Below are 21,606 nucleotides of genomic sequence, written 5' to 3' on the forward strand. Positions count from 1 at the left end.
TCTTTAAACTCATCTTAGAAACCCAACTTGATTTCTCCTTTTTATGTTGTCTTCACTTGCCATTAAACAAATTGAGCCTTTTCCCACCAATTTATTATAAATTTTATAGGAACTAAGAAATGGCCATAGTGGGTGTCCGCAGTTTGTGAGTCTTGTGTGGAAAGTTCCTTTCCTTGAACTTCTCTGTCCTTGGTCTCCTAATTTCCCACTGAAGTAGAAAAATCGCCACCTCTGCTTCACCCATCTTACTAGTCTATCTCAAATCCTCGATTCCACTCAACATCACCAATTTTAGCATCATCTTAATCTGAATACACCACTTCTTTCATAAGCTGCTATGGTTCAAAACACAGTTTTGAACAAAATAGAAGCACAGCACGCACTTATGTTTAAATCAGGTTAGCCCCCAGGACTCACCTCATTTCCACCAACTGCCTTGGTTAAAATCACTGCAGAAGACACAGGGGGAGGCATGCAACCTACTGTCTGCAAACTGAAAAATAAAAGAAAATCCAATTGTAAATAGTTTTTTCCCCCAATTATAATAGCTTTCACTGTATTCATTCTAAAATAGCAGAGCTGAGCAAATAAAAATAGGAGAGTGTTTATTGATGCATATTCCCTGGTGAGTTTAGACAATTTTTATATGAAGCAACATTACTTAGAAGATGCAGTAAATGCACAGCCTCTGAGCTCTCATTACATTCTACAGGCTAGGGTGATTTCAGTTTCGTAGTTATTTAAGCTCTGATTGTTCAATTCAAAACACAGCCAAGTTACAGTGAGTACAGTCATTGAAACATAAATAAGCTCAGGTTATTTTCAGGTAAAGTAAAAATGTTCCTTATACTTTTTGTAGAAAGCCTTTTAGTAAAAATAAAGCTCTAAAGTACATCTGAAGTTGAAAAATATTTAATAAAACACAACTTACATTTTCAATTTCTTTCTATGAAACAGCAATTCTCAAATTTTCATCTTATAAAAGACATTTTCATGTTGTAGTGTCATTATAGAAATAGGAATGACATAATCATATATGTTAATTTAGACTGCAGTGAATTCTCATGTCTATTCTAAATGTGGTTTTTCTTAAATTATGTTTATATTTCTAAGATCCTGAAAACAAGTCTACTCTCTTAAAGATACAAAATAAATTGCACAACAAACAAATGAAACCATGAGTAGTAAAATCTAAGTACCAAAAATAAAAAATTTACTCAGAATTCATATAGAATATATCTTTCTGGGGAAAAGGTATAGGAGCAAGGAGCTACCCTAAATAAGGGGAAATTCATACAGGACACAGTAGATATGAGCATTTGACATAAATAGGTTTTGAATGAGTCTGCTCACAGATGACTTTTATTGATTCTTGCAAGAATATATTATCTAAACTTTATGCTATAAATTTATGCTAGCTCTAAAATAAGAGAAAAAAACAACAACAAAAAGTTTTAGTTCATTTTGATTAAAACATAAGAAAGCTCAACTTATGGGATTTCCAACTCATTAGATTCAATATATTTTGTTTTATTTTCTCCCACTGTTTTTATATTTAGAAGTGAGGTCTTGCTAGGTTACCCAGGCTGGTCTAGAACTTCTGGACTCAAGCAACCCTCCCGCCTCAGTCTCCTAAGTAGCTAGGGTTACAGGTACATGCTATCACACCCAGCTTGGTCTTCTCTTAGGTCTGTTTCCTAAGTGAGGCTAAAGTAGTCTATTCTATTATGAACTCCCAGTCTCTGCACATTCCTTAGGTTCCACCAGCATCATTACTAATGCTGAGCCTTTACCATTTGTATTAGATCCTATTCTAGACACTTTACACACTCTCTCTCACCTACTCAAGTATACTCCTCACTTTAATGAAAACTAAAGAGAGAAACTCCATAACTCGCCCAAATTCCCAAGGCCTCCTCTCTAGAGTTAAGAACTTTTATTACGGCATCCAGGGTCAAAGGTTACTTATCCAGGACTCCTTCCGCCTTCTATCTCCCCTGCCGGCAATACTAGGTGGGTCCTGTTGCTTATTTTCAATCTTTCTAGCTTTGTCAATCTTTTCTCTCTTCGGTCCCTCCCCTTTAACTTACAAAGAAGCAGAATTCTCCCTATCTTAAAAAAGAAAAATCCCTGAATTGTGTATTGAACTATATATTGAATATATGAATAGAATACTACATAAGAGTATCAAAAAAGGATGCATATTATTCCTGTCTTGAAGAAGATTAAATACACAAATGTGGATAACTAACAATAAAATTAGTAATGTTGATTCCTCAAGATACAATCCTACATTTTTTACTGCAACTCACTGCTGATCTTTGAAGAATACTCTACCTCCATGAGCCCACAACACATTTTCTCTTAATGTCTCTGGAATTGGATTTCTTCCCCTTCTACTAGTCTAGAAGTAGTGATCTGAAAGTATCCTGTGATCTCCAAATCTCCAAACCAAACATCCTTTCTCCATTTCCTCTACTTATATTCTAGCTTCTCAAGGCACTCATATCTTCTTTTCTTCTTGTCACCAGCTTACTTCATCATTCCCATTTACCTCCTTTTAAACTATTCCTTTTATTTTTATTTTTTTGCTAGCTTTCTGCCTGTCTTTTCAATCTTATTTTTAGTCCATAGGAATATTTTTAAATTTACATTGCTAACCCTAACTACTACCACCAAATTTATAGCCAGATTACTCCCTCAAACAAAATGTGTCTAACATTGAATTTACATATTTCCTCTCTTTTGGTTTTATGGAGGCATAATTGATAAATAAAAACTGAATATATTTACAAGTACAATGTTTTGACATATGTCTACATTGTGAAATGAGTTCCATGATCAAGCTAATTAACATATCTATCACCTCACCAAGTTATTTTTGTGCGTGTTGTGCACTGAGAACACTTAAGATCTCTCCTAAAAATTTGGCAGTACATAATACATTACTATTAACTATAGTCCCTGGGCTGTACAATAGATCTACAGAACAAATTTATATATTTTCTAAAAAAAATCAATATTTTCCTGTGAATTTACCACAAGAACCAGTTTTCACCTAACGATCCAATTTGAAATTCTGGAGTTATAGGTGACTCCACTTTCTCCTTGTAAATGAACCAGTCACCACATCCTAATTTCCATTCTTCTCCATGACTGTAGTCATCATTCCTGTTAAGATGCTTTTTACTGGATTCTAGAAACTTTTAAATGTGCCAAATGGTCTCTACCTCCACACTATCCCTTGGTAAAGTGAGGAGAGTGTGTCCAGAATACCTTTTCTTAACAGGAGCCTAAGGTAGGAGTCTGCAACTCCCTCAAGTTAAAATTCAAAGTGTGTACTCTCCAACGGGGCAGGGGAAAGCAGGAAGAAGTGAGCTGGGAGAGAGCTTTCTCTGAGTTCGACCAAGGATGTGCTTTTTTTAAGCCTAACTTCCCGAGGTGAGAACTATATGCTTGCTTTATTTGGCATACTAGATGGTAAGCACTCTTCTAATAATAAACATGGTACAGTGCTATCAGACCAATCTTCCTGAAGACCACCTTTTAGCACTATGTACTTTCATTTTAGCACTTTTAAGAGCTCCCCCTCATCTCTAGCTTCAAACCCAAACTCCTCAGCCCAGTAGTGCAGACCTTTGCTGACCTGGCCCAAAAGAAATATTTTTATCTTTGACTTTTACTAATGTCCCATTTTTTAACCTTCTACTTTAAAGCATATACAACCCGTGCTGAACCATTTATCCTTTAGCTGATTTTACCATTCGTTTGACAAAACATAGGTGACCCCATCTTTATTATAATAAATAACCATGTACATTATCCTCCATATCCAACTAGGTTGGAAGTTCCCTGAAGACAAGGAAATTGAGTTAATATCTTCCTATTCTTTGAGAGTCCTACCCATGGCAGATACTCAGTAACAAGTGGTTCTGTGTATGTGTATGTGTGGTATGGGATTATGGTACTGGGGATTGAATCCAAGGGTGCTCAACTACTAGTCCACATCACACACTCCCCCTTTTTTTTGGCATTTTATTTAGAGACAGGGTCTCAGTGAGTTGCTTAGGGCCTTGCTTAGTTGTTGAGGTGGCTTTGAACTCATGTTCCTCCAATCTCAGCCTCTCGAGTCACTGGGATTACAGGCCTGCACCACCACACCCCACAACTACAATTGGTTCTTTTTTGGGGGACAGGGGGGATATCGGGGATTGAACTAGGGGCATTCAACCACTGAGCCACATCCCCAGCCCTGTTTTGTATTTCATTTAGAGACAGGGTCTCACTGAGTTGCTTAGTGCCTCACTTTTGCTGAGGCTGGCTTTGAACACACAATTCTCCTGCCTCAGTCTCCCCAGCTGCTGAGATTACAGGCATACACCACTATGCCCAGCAACAACTGGTTCTTGATGCACATACCATGTTGCTGTAAAATGATGCCATTTTATTCATGTGGGAACATATGCTTTGGGATGAAATTTAATGCTCATTCTCTCAGGTCTCAATCTGGCCAAAACGGCACTCTTCATTTTCCCTCTGCTCCTAACCCGTTTCTCCCGTTAAGTGAATGGCGCTGCCAATTACTCAGTGGCTCATGCCCAAAACCTAGAAGTCTTCACTCTACATTCTCTCCACTCCCGGGATCTGAGAGCTCTGCTAAAATCTACCCTGTGTGCACTCCACTCTCCACTGCACGACTGCTCACCTCTCTGGTCTCTAAGCTCATCTCCTTGCTTTCTCTCAGCCGCCTCTACTACCTACTTCCCACAAAGCAGCCAGAAGATTCAGTTGCAAATATAAATCAGACCACATTTCTCCCTCATTTAAATCCCTGCAATAGCTTCCGGTAGTATGTGCCATAAAATCAGAATGCTTTATTGAGTATTTATTTACAAGGCTCTGCAAACCCAGCTCCTGTGACCTTTCCACCTCCACACCATATTATCCTTCCTCCACCTCACCAAGATCTGGACGTTGTGGTTGCTTTATGGCCCTACAACACACCAGGCTTATTGCTGCCTTAGAGCCTTGCATATTCTGCTTCCCTTGTCTAGAACATTCTGTCCTAAGAATTGTGCAATTCAAATTAATCACCAGGCTGCCTGTCTAGCAGCTTTCAACCGTATCACAGCCACTCTTTTCCCACTTCTTATCTTTAACTTGTTCATCCATTTACTTGTTTAGGGACAGTCATATCCCTAGTCTCCCCAACATGCAAGGTGAACAGGCACACTGCCAGTTTTGCTCACTGCTGTTTCTCATGATTACCTATAACTCCTGGCACACAGTAGGAGCTAAGAGGTGATCTGAATAAGAGATCTCAATTACTATCCCCCACATTATTATTAAATAAAAAGTAAAAGTATGATTACATTCTATAGACAGGGAAATTGAGGTACAAAACTATTAAATAACTTTGCTCAAAGGCAAGTTAGGGATAACATCAGAAACCAATTTTTGGGCTCTAAGTTCAGTGTTTTAGCTGTCATACTATGATGCTATAATGGGTTAGTTTTAAATCATTTTAATACCTTTTAATTTTAAATCATTTTAATAATTTTTAATTTTTTAAATTATTTTCATCAAATGTCTTTTTAATGAAAGATTCTAATAAAATCTACTGTTAATTCAACTATTGTATCAAACAAAACAACACAAAACAGAACAGAAAAAGTAAATATTTATCCCACAAATACGTACATATATCTTTTCTTTCTTGTACATTTTGAAAAAAAAAAATACTACACACCATCATTATCTGTATACATTTGTTAAGATACAGAATGCAAAGTTAAAGCATCCAGTGGACAACCTACAACAATACACATGTGCACATACATCTTATGAGCTCTAGTTCCTTCAATTTTTTTCATCTTTAAAATTCACAAAACAGCATTTATCCTAGTACCTTTCAGGTTTTTTGTTTTTGTTTTTGTTTTTTTGGTACCAGGGATTGAACCCAGGGTGCTTAACTACTGGGGAGTCACATCCCCAGTCATTTTTATTTTTTATTTTGAGACAGGGTCTCAGTAGGTTGCTTACAGTCTCACCAAGTTGCTGAGGCTGGTCTTGAACTTGCAATCCTCCTGCTTCAGCCTCCTGAGCCACTAAGACTACAAGTGTGCACCACCGCACCAGGCTTATCCTCAGACCTTAAGATTAAGCATGGGAATGTATTTTAAGACGCTGTTAAGCAATTCTTTGAGGAAATACTATTGTTTTAAAGGACAATGATGTTAAGTGTTTTTTATTTCCTTATAAGAGAGCACATGACCCATTAAAAGTACACCCTTCAAAAGATTTAAACATACCCTTTTAAGAGCCATTCATTGATGGATGTGATTGATAAAAGCTGAAGGAAGAGCCATATTGTCGCTGGGAAGAATGCAAGTGTGAAGATCTGAATAAAAAGATGCAGTTTTATATGTACCAAAGCACTGGTCAGCTCCTGGAAAATGAAGGATACAAAATAAAGGTAAGAAAACTATTTCTGAAGAAGACTGTGACTAAAATAACATCACATGAATTTGGTTTTAATTCTGAATTGTTTCATACTTAAAATGTTTATCCATGAGCATATGTATAAGAGACAGACTGAGAGAAAAAAGGTACTCGTGATGGTTACAAAATACTTTTATATAAAATTTCTTTCAAATGCACAATATGGTCTAACAATTCAGATGTGTAAAACTCTGGACCAGGCAGTATAAGCTAACGACACCACTAAAGACTTACACCATAAACAAATAAACATACTTATCTACATTAAAAAAATGAATCAAAAAAATCTCAGTGGGACTTATCACATTTTAATTAAGTATAATAATTAACCTCTATTCATTACATCAAATTTATAAGACCTATCACACTTTAATTAATTAATCTCTATTCATTATACCAAATTTATAAGGCCTCAATTTGTCAAGACGTTACTGAATCTACAAATAATAATTTCTTACACATTTTCCTCAATGATAGTCTACAATTTAAAATGACTCCCTGCAGAGTATAGTCACTGTGTTCTTTAACATTTATTAATATAACCATATGCCATGGTCTGAGCGTGTGACTTTACATGTTATCTCATTTAATCCTCACAGCAACCCCATTAAGTAGATAATATTATCTCTATTTTGCTGATGAGGAAACAGAGGTTGAGAGTTACTACACAGTGAAAATCTGTATCAAGCCCATTTTTGGCACTCTATGCAAGAGGGAATAAAATGTACAATAAACATAACCAGCCACATGTTATGAGTCTCATAGCTAAAAATGAATAATTAGTTAATCTCCAGGGCTCAAATATATATAAACCTACAAACATTTGCATTTGAATTTGTTATGTGATTATTCAATTAAAATAAGACAAATTTAGAAAGTAATAGAAAAAGCCTAGACCTTGAAAACAAGTAACCATGAAAACATATTCAAAGATGTCAGACATTCACTGATTATGCCTAGTTCAAGTAAGATGTTCAAGAGATCCTTAACTCAGACATTGCCCAAAGTTTATCCATATAACAGACAGTAGGTCAGTGCAGACTCTTTCACTGAGCACCATGTTCTGAATCTGTCTCATCAGTTCCCGCTATCTTCCCATGTGGAGACATACAGTAGTTCCTGTTTGATTGTAAGTCATCTCTGAAGACTTGTAAGGAATTTCTGGCAATCTGGGTCTAATAGCGGATCACTGGGAAACACCAGACCTACTAGATGCCATATTACATCCTTGGATTAGGCCTGAAAGAAATTAGCCATCCTTACAGCATCAGAATTCTTAAAGTTGTACCCCCAAACAAACAAACAAACAAAAAAGCTTGAGGACCAGAAATTCACAGAATTCAAAATAGTCTTGAAACCAAATCTCATTTACATATGCTCAAAGGTACTTTATAAATATCAAATAAATATTCCTTTTTTGTTTAGAAAAAGAAACATAGCAAAATGATTAGCTAGAATGCAATAACTGAGGCCTTTGCATCTACTTCTGAGAGGAATATCAAATAGCACAGCTATTCTAGAAAGTAATTTGGGAATCTATATCAAGAATCATAATACAATTCACATTCTTAAATGCCAAAACATCATGTCTAGGCACTTATTCCACAAATATAAAAAGCAGTTATGAATATCCATGCACAGAATTGATCATCACAGCACTATCTTTTAGACTAAAATCTAAAAACAACTTAAATAATTAAGTCCAAAAATGGGAGAAAAATTAAATAGTTCAAGTATAACTAGAGTGTTATGAGCTATTAAAAAACTGTTGGTGAGGATGTGGGAGTATGAGATCTTATTCCTATTCCACCAACAGGAGTGTAAATTAGCACAGCCTATGGAGAACAATATGGCAACTCACTCCTTCATTCATGAAATACTTGCTAAACACATGGTATCATTCTAGGTACTTAGACTATCCATCACAACTTAAAATGTGTATATTATTTGAGCCAGAAATTCCACTTCCAGGAATTGATTCTTTACATATGTTCCCAATGTGGGAAATGGCATATATTCAGGCTAACCCTTACAACACATCCGTAATGGCAAAACCTTGTAGAAATACCAAAGTGTCCATCAATAGGAGAAAAGTAAAAAAGTAAAATATCTCACAGTGCATCCACAGAACAGAACACTACTTGTCATATGAAAAGAAACAGGGTTCTTGATGTGTTGATATGAAACAATCTACAAGATACGTTTTTTAAGTAAAATAAGGAAAGGTACCAAACAATATAAATAATACAACTTGTGTGGGGGTGGGATACACATGTGTATAGAATATCTCTGCATAGAATATATCTGGAAAGGTACATAGAAACTGTAAAAATTGGTTGTCCCCAGAGAAAAGAATCAGATATGTGGTGAAAAGGTAAAAGGAAGACTTCTCATCCTATATAGTCTTGTACCTTTTGATTATGAACTACATGAATAAATCATATCCTTCTTAAAGTGAACAAAATGTTATTTTATTTTAAAATACAATACATAAATGAAGAAAAATTAAATAATATGAAAATTATTTTACAGTGTTACATGGAAAAAATAAGGTAAAATCAAATGTGTATGTTTACTTATATGCCTCCAAGTATGTATACATATATATACCACATATATACAATTTTATGCTTAAAAATGAAAACTTTATTTTAAAAATATCCTACATATAAGGCATGTTTAGGGCAAAAGGGACTAAAACACATGATATTAACAGCAGTTTTTTTAATTCCTTCTCATCATTTTATATTAAGTGAATATCACTTTTTAAATCAGAAAAAAAGTTATAAAATTATAGTTAGGAAATACTAACTAACCTAACAAAAACAAAACTGGAAGCAACTGCATATGTAAAAGAATAATGGAACAGTAAAGAACTCAGCAAAATGAGTCACAATGGTCTACCATGTTGGGCCACCAGGGGCTTGTGAAGAACAGGAAAGTAATAGACAGGAAGTGTTTTTAAGAAAGATTTTTAAGACTCTCACAAAAACCCAGTGCCAAATATTTTCCATATCTTCTTCATACAATCATAAAGGTAAAAAAAGGAAACAATGGAAAAGAAAAAATAAGTAAACTCTATAAAATCCAAAATAGTATCATTCCATACATACCCATGTAGAATTTAGGGTCATATATTCAAATAAATGCCATCATGAATAATTTAACAGGAGATTCTGCATGACATTTTGTTTATTCACATGTAATACAGGTCAAATTCCATTAAAATAAACTTAAGGAGATATTCCACATAACGTACTGATTATACCAGAGGCTCACTGACAGCATCAAGAACTGCTTAAAACCAGGGCTCTGACTGGGACATAGAAATACTTTCATTACATACCAATTTCCCTTCTAGCCCTTATTTGACCTTTATTTGATTCCCTTTCTAAGAGTCAGCCTCATAGCTCTGGGCTTGAAACAAGCAGCATGAGCCTAAAGTTTAGAATTTGCTATACTTATTTTTCAGCTAAAGGGATTAAAAATTCATAATTGGTTTAGAAAAATAAAGAAAATTTATTCTGCCCTACTCTGGACCCTTTTTCAGGCCCTGAGCCCCCTGCTCTTCTTTGTTTCTGTCCTCAGCACCAAGCACAGTGCCTCAGAGCCACACACATTTAAAAGATATTTGTTTAAAGGAATTGGCCCTTCCCCAACCTTTTGTGATGTATTCTCTGAAACTGTAGGTTTGAAGTTAGCTAAATATGAAATAAATTTAAAATGTGACCTTACTTCAATAAAACAAAATTTCAGAAACCATTTCAACAGGTATTTCAAAAATTAGAAATCGGAGTCATAAAACTGAAGATGTAGCATTATATTAGTATGGTATCCTTTATAATCTTAATAAATTGGTAAAACAAACTTTAGAATATACATCACTAAATCAATATATGAAAAACAGACATGCAATGTTCAATATAAATCAAACCTGAGTGGGACCAAAATAAGTGCTTCCAAATAACCTCAAATCAATAATTTAGTGGGTGCTTCCTGTGTGCAAAAATACACTATTCTAGGACCTACTAGGATACACAAATCATTATCGCTATTGAAATTAATTTAGGATTATTAACTAGAAAATAACAAGATGCTACCTCCTAATTTATAACTGTTTGGTTGCCCAGGAAAAGAGAGAGGGTCTAATTTTACACACTGATGCAATCCACCACATTAAATGGCTTTTGAAAATTACTTAATGTTGTGTTGGCTGAAAAGGGTCTGTGATGGAGGAAATGGCTTTGATGGCTACTTAGATACCACGATAAAGCACAGATCAAGGCATTTCATCATTAGATCCAAATTGGCTGGATGACTCTGAAGGTTTCCTAGGTGCTCAGAGTAGCTGGTCTGCAGAGAGATGCTGATAGCTGTGACATTCTTCCTTCTTCAACCCTTGCATCCCGCAAAGTTGGCTGCTTTACAGAAGAGCATGATGTAAGAAGCTAAGGAGTGAGAGACATCAAGACTCTTGCCAGATTTCCCATGGCCTAAGTAACAGCTGTAGCCATTAAGCAGCCACCAGGGGACGTAGTTAGAGCAAGGTCCTGACAGAGGACTTGGGTAAGGCAGCTGCTCCACAAGAAGCATCAGCCAAGGCCAGCAGGAAGACCTCCAAGTCGGATCAGCCCAGAGCCACAGCAGTAGCAACTATCTCCCGGTGTCACTGTGCCCCACATTTTAAAACCAATATTGAACTGGGGTGCTGATCAAAAGAAAAAAAAAAAAAAAAGGTCTATTCCCTGTAATAATGGTTCTTTCATACCAACGGTATTTATAAAAACTGGAGTTTGACATATTTAGGAAGTCCTATCCCATGTCATTTATTTTCAGAACAGCAAGTTACTAGTGAGAATATTTCGAACTCTTGAGACACAATTTACCAGTTGTAAACACTACACACTAATCCTATATCAAAAAGAATACCCCAATAAAAAGATTTCTACCAAACAGATAAGACACAGAATATACAAACTTAGGAAATCATGTTTTTTCCATATTATTAGAGTGATCTAAGAAAGAAATAACTAAATTTAATCTACATTCAAACAGACTTAAAATTAAAGAAAAATAAAGAAAATAAGGGCAAGGCATCACACCAAAATTTTAACTTTTCAAGACATTTCAAAAAAGAATCATTTTTATAGTAAGATGTTCCCCAATTGTATAAGAATAAGCCTGTTAGAATAACTTTATGTGATTTGTTCAAGAACAAATGGATATTTTCTCTTCTTTTTTTTCTCATATATCAAAAAAGAATCATAAATCTTACTCATTCCTCTCTCAGGTGTAAAAATGTCTCTATTTCTTTACTTTCAAGAGAATCCCATGTTGAGTAAAGCCTGGACCAATAAATAACATTACCAATAAGCATCAAAGACTGTGACTTGCTGTGGAAAATACCAATATTTATTTTAACTATTAACATTTAATAGATATACTATGGAAACTATGGTTTTTTTAAAAAAAAAATGAAAACTAGTTAAAAATTATGATGAAAGAAGTACTTAAACAGCATGAGTCCTGGGAACAAAAGATGATCCCCAAAAGTTATGGAAACCAAACTAACCCCCAATAGCATGAATGTGGCCAAGCACAGCAGGCACCAGGGTCATTTTCACCCTGTTTGAGGATGTAAAAATTCTTATAATTTTTATGTTTTTATGTATTAGCTTAGAATTTTTTTAAAGAAAAAATATATTTATTAATTCTTGGTGTTACTGGATATCTTAATTTTTTCCAAATTAGAGATATGTTATCTGATTGAACTCTTACTTTCTGTTTTCTTGATTGCACTTCTTCACTAGGACATTGTTCATACCACTTTCTTCATTCAAAGGGTGTTCATGAGGGCCCTGTCCAGTAAAACACCCTTAGCTGGAAGTCAGTGTTTTTCTCATCTCCTCTCCTATGAACATGGCGCCAACTAAAGCACACTGTGTCCAGGCACCTATAGAAAAGTGGTGGTTTCTGGAGCCCCTAGGCATGTGGCCCCTGGTTCCTCCACCTTTACTGCTAATTCTTTGTCACGCTCATCAAGGAAAGCTGAAAATAAGCGTGCAGGAGGGAATCCAATTTGTGTATGCCCAACTCCCAAGTAGTAAAAAGGAACTAGAGGTCTCTTCAGGCTGTCCACTGAAGATTCTGAAAAAGAGAATCCAATTCCTGAAGCAGCAGGAAGCAGTGGTTCAGGAAAAGACAAAGAGAAAGGTCTGTCCTTTGCAACCTGACCACACAGATGACAAAACAGGATAAAACTTTCTTACTCATCTCTGAATAATTTGTCTCCTGTTTGGTATTCCAGGATGTAAATTTGTGTGAATGCTTTTGTTCAATTAGTTTTGTTGAATAAGCATTTAATTTTTAAAATGAGCCTAAAATTTGGTTATTTAAAAGCAAGCAGTTGTGAAATTAGAAAATTAAATTACCATTACTTAGCTTAATAGTCAATATAATACAATATGTTGTTTCTTTTTTCTTTTTTTTCTTTGCAGTACAGAGGATGAACCCAGGGGTGCTTTACCACTGAGCTAGCTACACCCCCAGCCCTTTTTACTTATGTACTTATTTTTTAATTCTGAGGCAGAATCTTACTAAGTTGACAAAACATACTCATCTAACTCCATCCACAGAGTCCATGCTGTTTAACTATGAAGCTCCAACAATATGTAGAATCAAAACACAGTCCTCTGCCATAGTCCAAGTTATCTTCTGTCACAGTGAAACCTTCAGACTATACCTGTAAATGGCTTTACAAAAGTGACCTGCAATTTCAAAACCTAAGTACAAATTAAATTTTCTACCCTTTTTTCACATGCCCCATAGGTGACAGTACCTCTGTTTTCAATGACAGTCCACTGTTAAAGAATATTGTTGCAACAGCAATGTAGGATACAGTTATTTCTGGCTTCAGTGGTCCTAAAACGAGAAATGAGCTACTGTCAGAAAAGAATTTCCAGTAGAAAACTTGGCATGAAAGAACATTCTATTGGAGAAGAGTAAATGCTACTTCAAATATTAGCACCTCTCCTAGTTATCTTAGTGTCCCAGCAGTTATTCATTTGTTGTGATGCAGCCTCACCCCAGAGAAGATTTTCCAGAAGGTAAGGATCAGGGCTATCTGGTCCAGCACATTATCCTCAGACTAGAAAATAAGAAAGCTCACAGGAAAGTAAAAAAGCATCAGCCTTCAATACAGGTCCTAAGTGTACCACAGTATTACTACTGCTGCAACAATCAAAAGACCCCGAACTCAAGGAGAATCAGTGAAAGATGTTCACTACCTTCTCTAATTTAGCAAATGTCATTTTATTTCTTTTGGGTGGTAGGAATAAAAGCATGAATCCATACATGCCTTCAGTTCTGCCCCAGAGTGTTCATTTTACTAAAATGTACTGAGTACTTCCCATGTGAACAATACTGCACCCAGAACACTTGACCATATGCTGCTAGGATTATGATCCTTATTGTGTCAGGTCGTGGAGACACGGAAGTGAACCGGAGAGGCCTGGCCTGGCCCTCCAGGAAATCTTCTCTGGAGCTGCAAAGACATCACTAGATATCACTAGAGAACAACAGAAGGAATCATTTGTTAAGTGTCATTTGTTGACATGTACACAATCAGCTTAAAGACCTAATGTGCTAAGCGAAGAACAATTCTCTTTTAAAAGATGCAATTCTGAGAAAATGCCATATTATACCTGTGTATAAGTTTTCCAGCAGTGGCAATTCTATCCCCACAGATATCTGCCAATGGTTAGAAACTGGTTGTCATATTTCAGGGGGGCAGGGTAGGCTACTGGCATCTGATGGGAAGAGATCAGAAAACCTGCTACACATTCTGGGAGGTGTAAAACAGTCCCTCCAACAAAATGTCACTTTCAAAATGTCATTAATACCCCAGTTGAGAAACCCTGATATATGCCATACATAGCAAGATCTTAAAATTCAAGAACATCTCATATTTGACATTCTATAAAGCCCTCTGTACTGGATTGAGTAGTATCTCCCCAAAAGTCATGTCCACCCAGGGTTGGGTGACCTTATTAAGAAATAAAATCTTTGCAGATATAATCAAATTTACATGAGGTCTTCTTAGATTGGGGTTGTTACAAATCCAATGACTGATACTCTTACTCTCCACCCACCCCCACCACACACACACACAAACCAATGACTGACATTCTAATAATAGGAAAAACTGGATCCAGGCACACATGGGTCATATGGCCAAGCAGAGACAGAGGCAGAATCTGAAGTTATAACATCACAAGGCAGGGAAGCCAAGGACAGCTGCAACCTGGGTAAGCAAGAAGGCTACTTCCCCAGAGTCTGGAGAATGCCTTGATTTTGGACTTCTGGCTCCCTGAATTGTGAGAGAGCACATGTCTGATGTTTTAAGCCACCTGGTGTGTAGGAATTTGTTGCTTACTAGTTTGTTGCCTAGTTTGTTTTCCTTAAAGCAAAACAAGACAATATTGTGGCTCCTCCATACTCTAAAATCTTCCACCGTATCCACAGATACTGCTCAATAAATGGACAGAAGACCAAGCTTAGAAAAAAAAAATCATCATTCACTCGTTCAACAAATATTTATTGAGCAACAACTGTGTCTTAGGCATTGGTAGAACAACAATGAATAAAAAAAACAAAGATCTACTTAAGCATTGCAATACATTATTTTATATACATGGCATTAATATAAACCATTTTGCTGAGATCTGAGAAAAGGGAGTCAAAGGATGAATACAAGTAAAAAAAAGCATGATGTTTGGGGATAATAAAGGCTTTTCATCAACTTTCCTAAGGAAGTACTTTTTTTTAACAATTGTGAATCTGTCTCAGCAACTCAGACATACTATTTCTTCAACAGCTGAAGAGGATGATTTAAAAGCAAAATTTAAAGCCGAGGAATCTGGCTTATTTTGGAAGAGGATGGCTCCTAGGAATTTTAAATACCTTGCTTTTTGAAACTCATGTCATTTTTATTTTCCTCCTCTGCCCTGCTTTTTTTGAGATCTTATTCTTGTTAATTGTGGTTCTGTTCACAGTGGTGCTTCCAGAATTTCTATACAGGAGGGGTCAGATTTAGCAATGTGGCTGCAGGGGAGAGCTAGGAGACCAAGACCATCTGCACGGCCAGCAGGAGGTGTTTACTTGAATTGCTTGTCTCTTTGGAGTAGTAGCTCAGGCATCCACTTTCGTTGACCAATAATTTTACTTCTTGTTGTTGTTTTGACAGAGTTGAGGATCAAACCTAGGGTCTCATTCATGCGAGGCAAGCACTCCACCACTAAGTTATACCTCTAGCCCACATAATTTCACTTTTTAAGAAGCTAATTCTTCTCATGCTCTACATACACGCATGTCAACTCACAAAACTATTACCTAATTGGCATAATTCAGTGAAATAATTCTGGACTTTCAATATTTTAAATCCTAAAGACTAGGTATATTGTCTTTTTATAATAGATGCACATCTAAATAACTCTAATCCACAAAAGTACATGGTGAAGCTACTCCAGGGCTACTTACAATATACCTGTAAGGGAGAAAGAGGAATTAATTTTGACTTTAGATAAGTCCCTTCTGAGACATACTCAACCAAGAGACTACCAGATAATCCAAGTTGGGAATGCAAAACTAGAAGTCACCTAGAACAGAAAGAAAAATTTGGCAAATATTTGAGGAGGACAGAGTTGAAACTAACACACAAAAATGTTATCTGGCCCTTCCTTGAGTTAGTAATTATGTGTTCCAAGTCACCAAAATAACTAGATTCAGATCTTAAATGGCTAAACTGGAAATATGTTTTTACTTTTCTTTTAAACAAAATTCAAAAAATGTTCATCAACAAAAATGGAATGGGGTAGCACAATCAAAAGAAAATTTGTCCACTGAAAAATAAGGCGATTTCTAATAGAAAGAAAGAGAAAATGTTTGGAATACTTAAGAAAGCAAGGAATTATTACCATTTCACAAAAGTCACTCATTATCAAAGTAAATTACGCTTTCAAATATACTCTAAAATATTCTAAGATATTTGTGGCAAAAAATTTAGGTTGTAGCATGTTTCTAGTTTTTTGGTTCTTGTTTTTGTTTTAGTACTACAGACTGGACCCAGGGGCACTTTACCACTGAACCATATTCCCAGCCCCTTTCTTTATTTTTTATTTGAGACAGTCTCGCTAAATTGCTTAGGGTCTCGTTAAATTGCTGAGGCTGGCTTAGAATTCATGATCCTCCTGCCTCAGCCTCCCAAGCCACTGGGATTAGGAGCATGTGCCACCATGCTCAGCTCTAGTTTTTTCTTTAATGGAAAAACAAAGCAGCTTCCTTTTAGGATTAATGTCTTATTAACAACAATGATTTAATACACACATAGAAAGGACAAACTTTCCTCTGTACTTCCAAAGAAGTAAACCTTTCTCTTCCCAAGAATGATTAGCACAGTGTTGAATAGCCATAAACTCTAAAGTGTGCAAGAATAGCTCAGGGCTTCCCTGGGTCCAATTAGAACAGATTATCATACCTCTGAATCTACATATTTATATCTTCTTTTCAACCTTCTATATATCTAAAAATGAAATCTAAGCCAGGCCCAGTGGTGCATGCCTCTAACCCCAGCAACTGGGGAGCAGGAGGATCCCAAGTTCAAGGCCAGTCTGGGAAACTTAGTGAGACCCTCAGCAAGTTCATGAGACCTTATATTAAAATAAAAAATAAAAAAATAAAAAGGGCTGGGGATGAAGCTTAGTAGCAAAACATCCTTGTGTTCAGTTCCCAATACCCTCCCCGCAAAAAAGAGAAAGAACGAGAAGTAAAAAGAGCAGAGAACTAAGAATTTTGTTATATAACTAATATCTACTATACTTATTCCCATTGGAAAGTTATTCTACTTGTCTAATTATAGGATTACTAAATCTATAAATTTCCTATCACAATAACTCACCAGATGTCAGTAAAGACTTTTTTTAAGGGAGGTTCGACCATACATATGTGCAATACTTTAAAAAGTCTTAGACTTAAAAATAGTGCAGGGATTAGGGATGTAGCTCAGTGACAGAGCACTAGTTTCACATATGTGAGGTCCTGGTTTAATCTTCAGCACTTTAACAAAAAAGTAAAGAAAGCAAGTTACACGCTGGCTTAAAATACTTTGTATGTTCCTTCCAGCTCTTAATATTCTACTTCTAGTCTCTTATAATTAAGCAAAGAAATGAATCATCCTACATTAACTCCATAAAGAGGAGCAGAAATGGGAAACAATATTTCTAAGATTCAATAATGTACCAAAACTTCAATAAGCAGAGGCCAAGGGAAGAAACATGATTATGGAATCTCGCTCATATTTGACACTGCAGGGAAGCTGGAGGGAATTGATTCACCATTCAACAACCTTCCTGCTGGCACAGCATTCAAGGAACATAAGGTAAAAGTATTTTGCAAGCCTAGCCCCCGCAGATTTAAACTTAAAGATCATACGTCACCAATGATTTCATTTCAAAACTGAGCAAACAGATCTAACGCCACAAGTTCTAACTAGTGAAGTGTATGTTGCAGATCGCTACAAACATGCTCTAAATCTTACTGTCAGTTAGTTCCAGGGACAGAAGGGTCTTCCTTTAACAGAACCTGAAATACCATCCTTCAGAAGAGTTTCCCAAAAGCTTACCAAGAGGCTGTGTCAAAGAAGAAACCCTTATCTTCAGAGGGAGAAACCACAAGCTTATTCTCACAGTCATGTACTTTCATTTTTTGCACTAAGTCTAGACAGAAAAAAAAATTTTAATAACTGGAAAAGATTTCTTCTCCAAAATCATTGTTTAATTCATTGCACTTAAAGCGATTCCAGAGCTGAGGATGTAGTTCACCTGCCCAGCATATACAAGGGCCTGAGTTCAATCACCAGCACTGTAAAACAATAAAAAGCACAAAACAATTTCAAAAGCAACTTCTAAATGGAGCAATCAGGAGTCACAGGGAGAAGGAGTCACTAATTCCAAAGAGGTCATTTCATTCACTTCCACTATGTTCTAACAAAAAGGTACAAACAATTTCAAATAGCCTCATGAACACTACAAAAAAATTGTGTGTTCTCTTCTGTCCTTGTTTGCCTTTGTTGTACGATTTAGGTATTAAACCTACAAATAAACTTGCAGATTGACAAGGTCAAAAATAAATGAACTAGGGGCTGGGGTTGTGGCTCAGTGGTAGAAGGCTTGCCTGGCATGTGCGAGGCCCTGGGTTCCAAAGTCAGCACCACATGTAAATAAATAAAATAAAAAGATCCATTGACAACTAAAATAAATAAATAAATAAAAAATGAACTGAAGAAATTCAATTAATGTTGATGGAAAGTAGGACAAGGTTGTCTAAAGGTGGAAGGAGAAGGATCTAAAAGGCTAATGATATTTCCAGGGTTCCCACCAGTGTCCACAGGCCACATTACAAAGCTTCCACTATACAGAGTTAAGTAGGTTTTTAGCCCATCTGCGTTTCCTTGCCAAAATACACATTGCATATAGTCTAACACAGTCTGCATCTGTTAGACTGCTAGTGTAGCTACTGAATCCCAGCAGCACACGGAAGTAGTGTCCTGTAATGAAAGAGTGCAACGTGTCAGTCGGCTTGGGAGTTTCTGGAGTGGCAGCAACTGCAGCAAATCATCACTCTCTAACACGTGGTCTACAAAATCTGAGCTGGCGGCAGGGTGTCCCTTTTTCTCTCCCCCCGCCCCGCTTTTTTTCCCCTAATGTGCGCTGGGGGAGGAGTCAGAAATAGACTAGAGAATGAGGTCCACTTCAAGATAGATAAGGAACTCTTGGCAGCCTGGAGTCCCTTGGGATAGGATGCTACTTTGAAGGCAAGAGGAGTTAAGTTTCACTCTCTGTAACCTCACTCCTAGACAGTGAGCAGAGTCATTGATTGCTCGAAGAAAAGGCAACCTGCACTCGAATGCCTTTGCCTCACTCCTAACGACAAGTCCCCTGTAGGGTTGGTAAATCAGACACCGAGCAGAGCGCCCAGGGACACGCCGGGCGGGTCGCCGCTCCAGAGAGGCACTTGCGAATGCGGCTCGCCCCTCCTTCCCTCCTTCCTTCCCGAGACTCCCGGGCCAGTTCCGAAGTGGGACCCGCCGCGCGGCCGACGGAGGTGCGACTTACCCCCGTTCACGCCTACGGACGGCTTCAGCTTGGCTCCGGCGATCGCCAACACTATCCCGATCATGAACCATTCTTTCCTCATTCTCTCTAGCAGCCTCATGTTTGTTAGGGTGGGTGGGTTTTGTTTATCTGTTTGGCTTTTTTTCTTTTCAAGCTGCGATCCCTTAATCCCCGGAGCGTCTCCACACTTTCCTCGATCCCTCCAGACATGCAGCAGAGCAAGTCAAATTGCCACTTGTAAACTAAAGACCAGAGGGTTGCTCCGGTGGCTAGGAGGAGGGCTGGGAGTAGTAGTATCCAGTGACAGGAAAGTCTCACTGAGCGCCGCCATCACTACCACGCGCCTCCTAATAGGCGCGCACACGCGCCCATAGCCGTTCCGGCCGCAGGCTCCCAAGCACAGAGGAGCTGCAGCTGAGATTTGGCCCAGACTGACAATAGCAAGCGATGGGGAAGGGAGGCTGGCCACCGGCTGGAATTAACAGACCCGCGGCCGCCCAGACTCGCCAAAGCTCGGGAATGACGAGGACCTAGAATTGTCTTTAGGCGCCACAGCCACCCAGCCTCATCGAGGGTCTTGCTGCCATAAACTTTTAGGCACAGATGCCTGCGTCCCTAGGGCGGGCACACACCGAGAACCTCGCCTCTTCCCTGCCGTGAGCCAGTGGAAGGTTCGGCGTGCAAGATTTGGACTGGGATTTCTGGTCGGAGCGGCGCTGGCTGGGCACAGGCTTCTTTGTGCGCGCTTCTTCGGGACATTACGGCGCCTCCCCGACGCCGGCGTTGACGTCGCGCGGGGGTGGGGCGGCCGCTCTAGCTCTCTGGGTTCCGGACTGGAGCTGCGGGACCCAGACGCGCTCGGCTGTCTGCGCGGGAAAGCGGCTCCTGGGTGCGGACTGCGTGGGTGGCTTCAAAATCGCGCTGCTGGCAGACGCCCAGGTTCGCAGGACCCCTTCCTTCCAGCAGCCGCCGCTGCCGGAGCAAGGCAGGCGGGACCTCGCCGGTCGGCCGCCTGACCCTGAGGGTGGGCGCCTGACCCGCCTCCGCTCCCAGCCGCCGCCAGCACCTGCCTCCGGGTCTGGGCAGTGCTGAGGGCGCCGCAGGGCGAGCGTCGCTTAACCCCTGGAACCGACCACCTAAGCAGCAGCACGGCTCTGCGGAGGGCATCAGGGACTCCAGAGCAAAAGTAGTGAGGGACTGAGGGGTGTGGCCCTGATGTCCGCCCCTCAGTTCCTTTAAGTGTTTTCTAAGTGACCGGTGACATTGATAGCCTCATGAAGGGACTCCTCACCCGCACACACTGCAGGAGCATCAACTCCTCTCCATTATGCATCCAAATAAAGACATAAAATACTGTGACATTTTGGATTCGCCTGGCATCTGGCACTTGAATGATTGACTATGGAACTTAAGATTGTTTGGTGATGCCAGACTTTCAATTCCGAATTCATGCAAAGCTTGAAAGAGACTCATCATGTAATTTTCTCTGTTTAATTTAGCTTTATCTTGATGACATGACTTGCTCCCCCAAAACTAAGCTGCCTTAAGCAGTTGTGCTATCAGTTGTAGGTTACAGCACCCCGTGTCATGTAAATTATACATCAGACAGCGTGATGAAAAGTTAGTCTCAAGATAAAAAGAACAGGGAGACACAGATGATATTAAACAATTTACCCTGAAAAGAGAGAAGCACATGAAGTGTGATAAAATCAGATGTTAATTATAAGGCAGTCACAAGGAGAGTGGAGACATATGAAATCTAGCTTATGACACAAATTATTTTCTTATGGTAACTTGTTAGGGTAAGAGTTGTATCTGGTCATTGAAAGGATATTTTTGTATTTAAAGATCATTACAAGAATTGAGCTGGATTCACTTTGTGGCTCTTCACAAATTCTTATTTGCTGAGACTGATCTGTTTAGAGTAAATCTATCT

General features: G+C 38.2%; 1 protein-coding gene across 4 annotated transcripts in view; it reads right to left on the reverse strand.

The window, feature by feature from the left end:
• Slc10a7 (solute carrier family 10 member 7) overlaps nt 1-19,996 on the reverse strand; it is a 244,876-nt gene extending 224,880 nt beyond the window's left edge. For 2 of the 4 annotated variants that reach the window (XM_047567467.1, XM_047567466.1), the window contains exons 1-4: nt 19,671-19,996; nt 13,340-13,422; nt 6,312-6,448; nt 418-493 (exon numbers count right to left, since the gene is read on the reverse strand). In XM_047567467.1, coding sequence (XP_047423423.1) covers nt 418-493; nt 6,312-6,448; nt 13,340-13,422; nt 19,671-19,770 — 396 coding nt within the window. In that variant the 5' untranslated portion in view covers nt 19,771-19,996. Of the gene's footprint in view, nt 1-417; nt 494-6,311; nt 6,449-10,646; nt 10,920-13,339; nt 13,423-19,670 lie in introns of those variants that run through there. The other 2 variants (XM_047567469.1, XM_047567468.1) reach the window with 2 other exon arrangements.
• Between the last annotated feature and the right edge of the window lie 1,610 nt (nt 19,997-21,606).

This window comes from Sciurus carolinensis, chromosome 10 (genome assembly GCF_902686445.1).
Source record: "Sciurus carolinensis chromosome 10, mSciCar1.2, whole genome shotgun sequence".
NCBI lineage: Eukaryota > Metazoa > Chordata > Mammalia > Rodentia > Sciuridae > Sciurus > Sciurus carolinensis.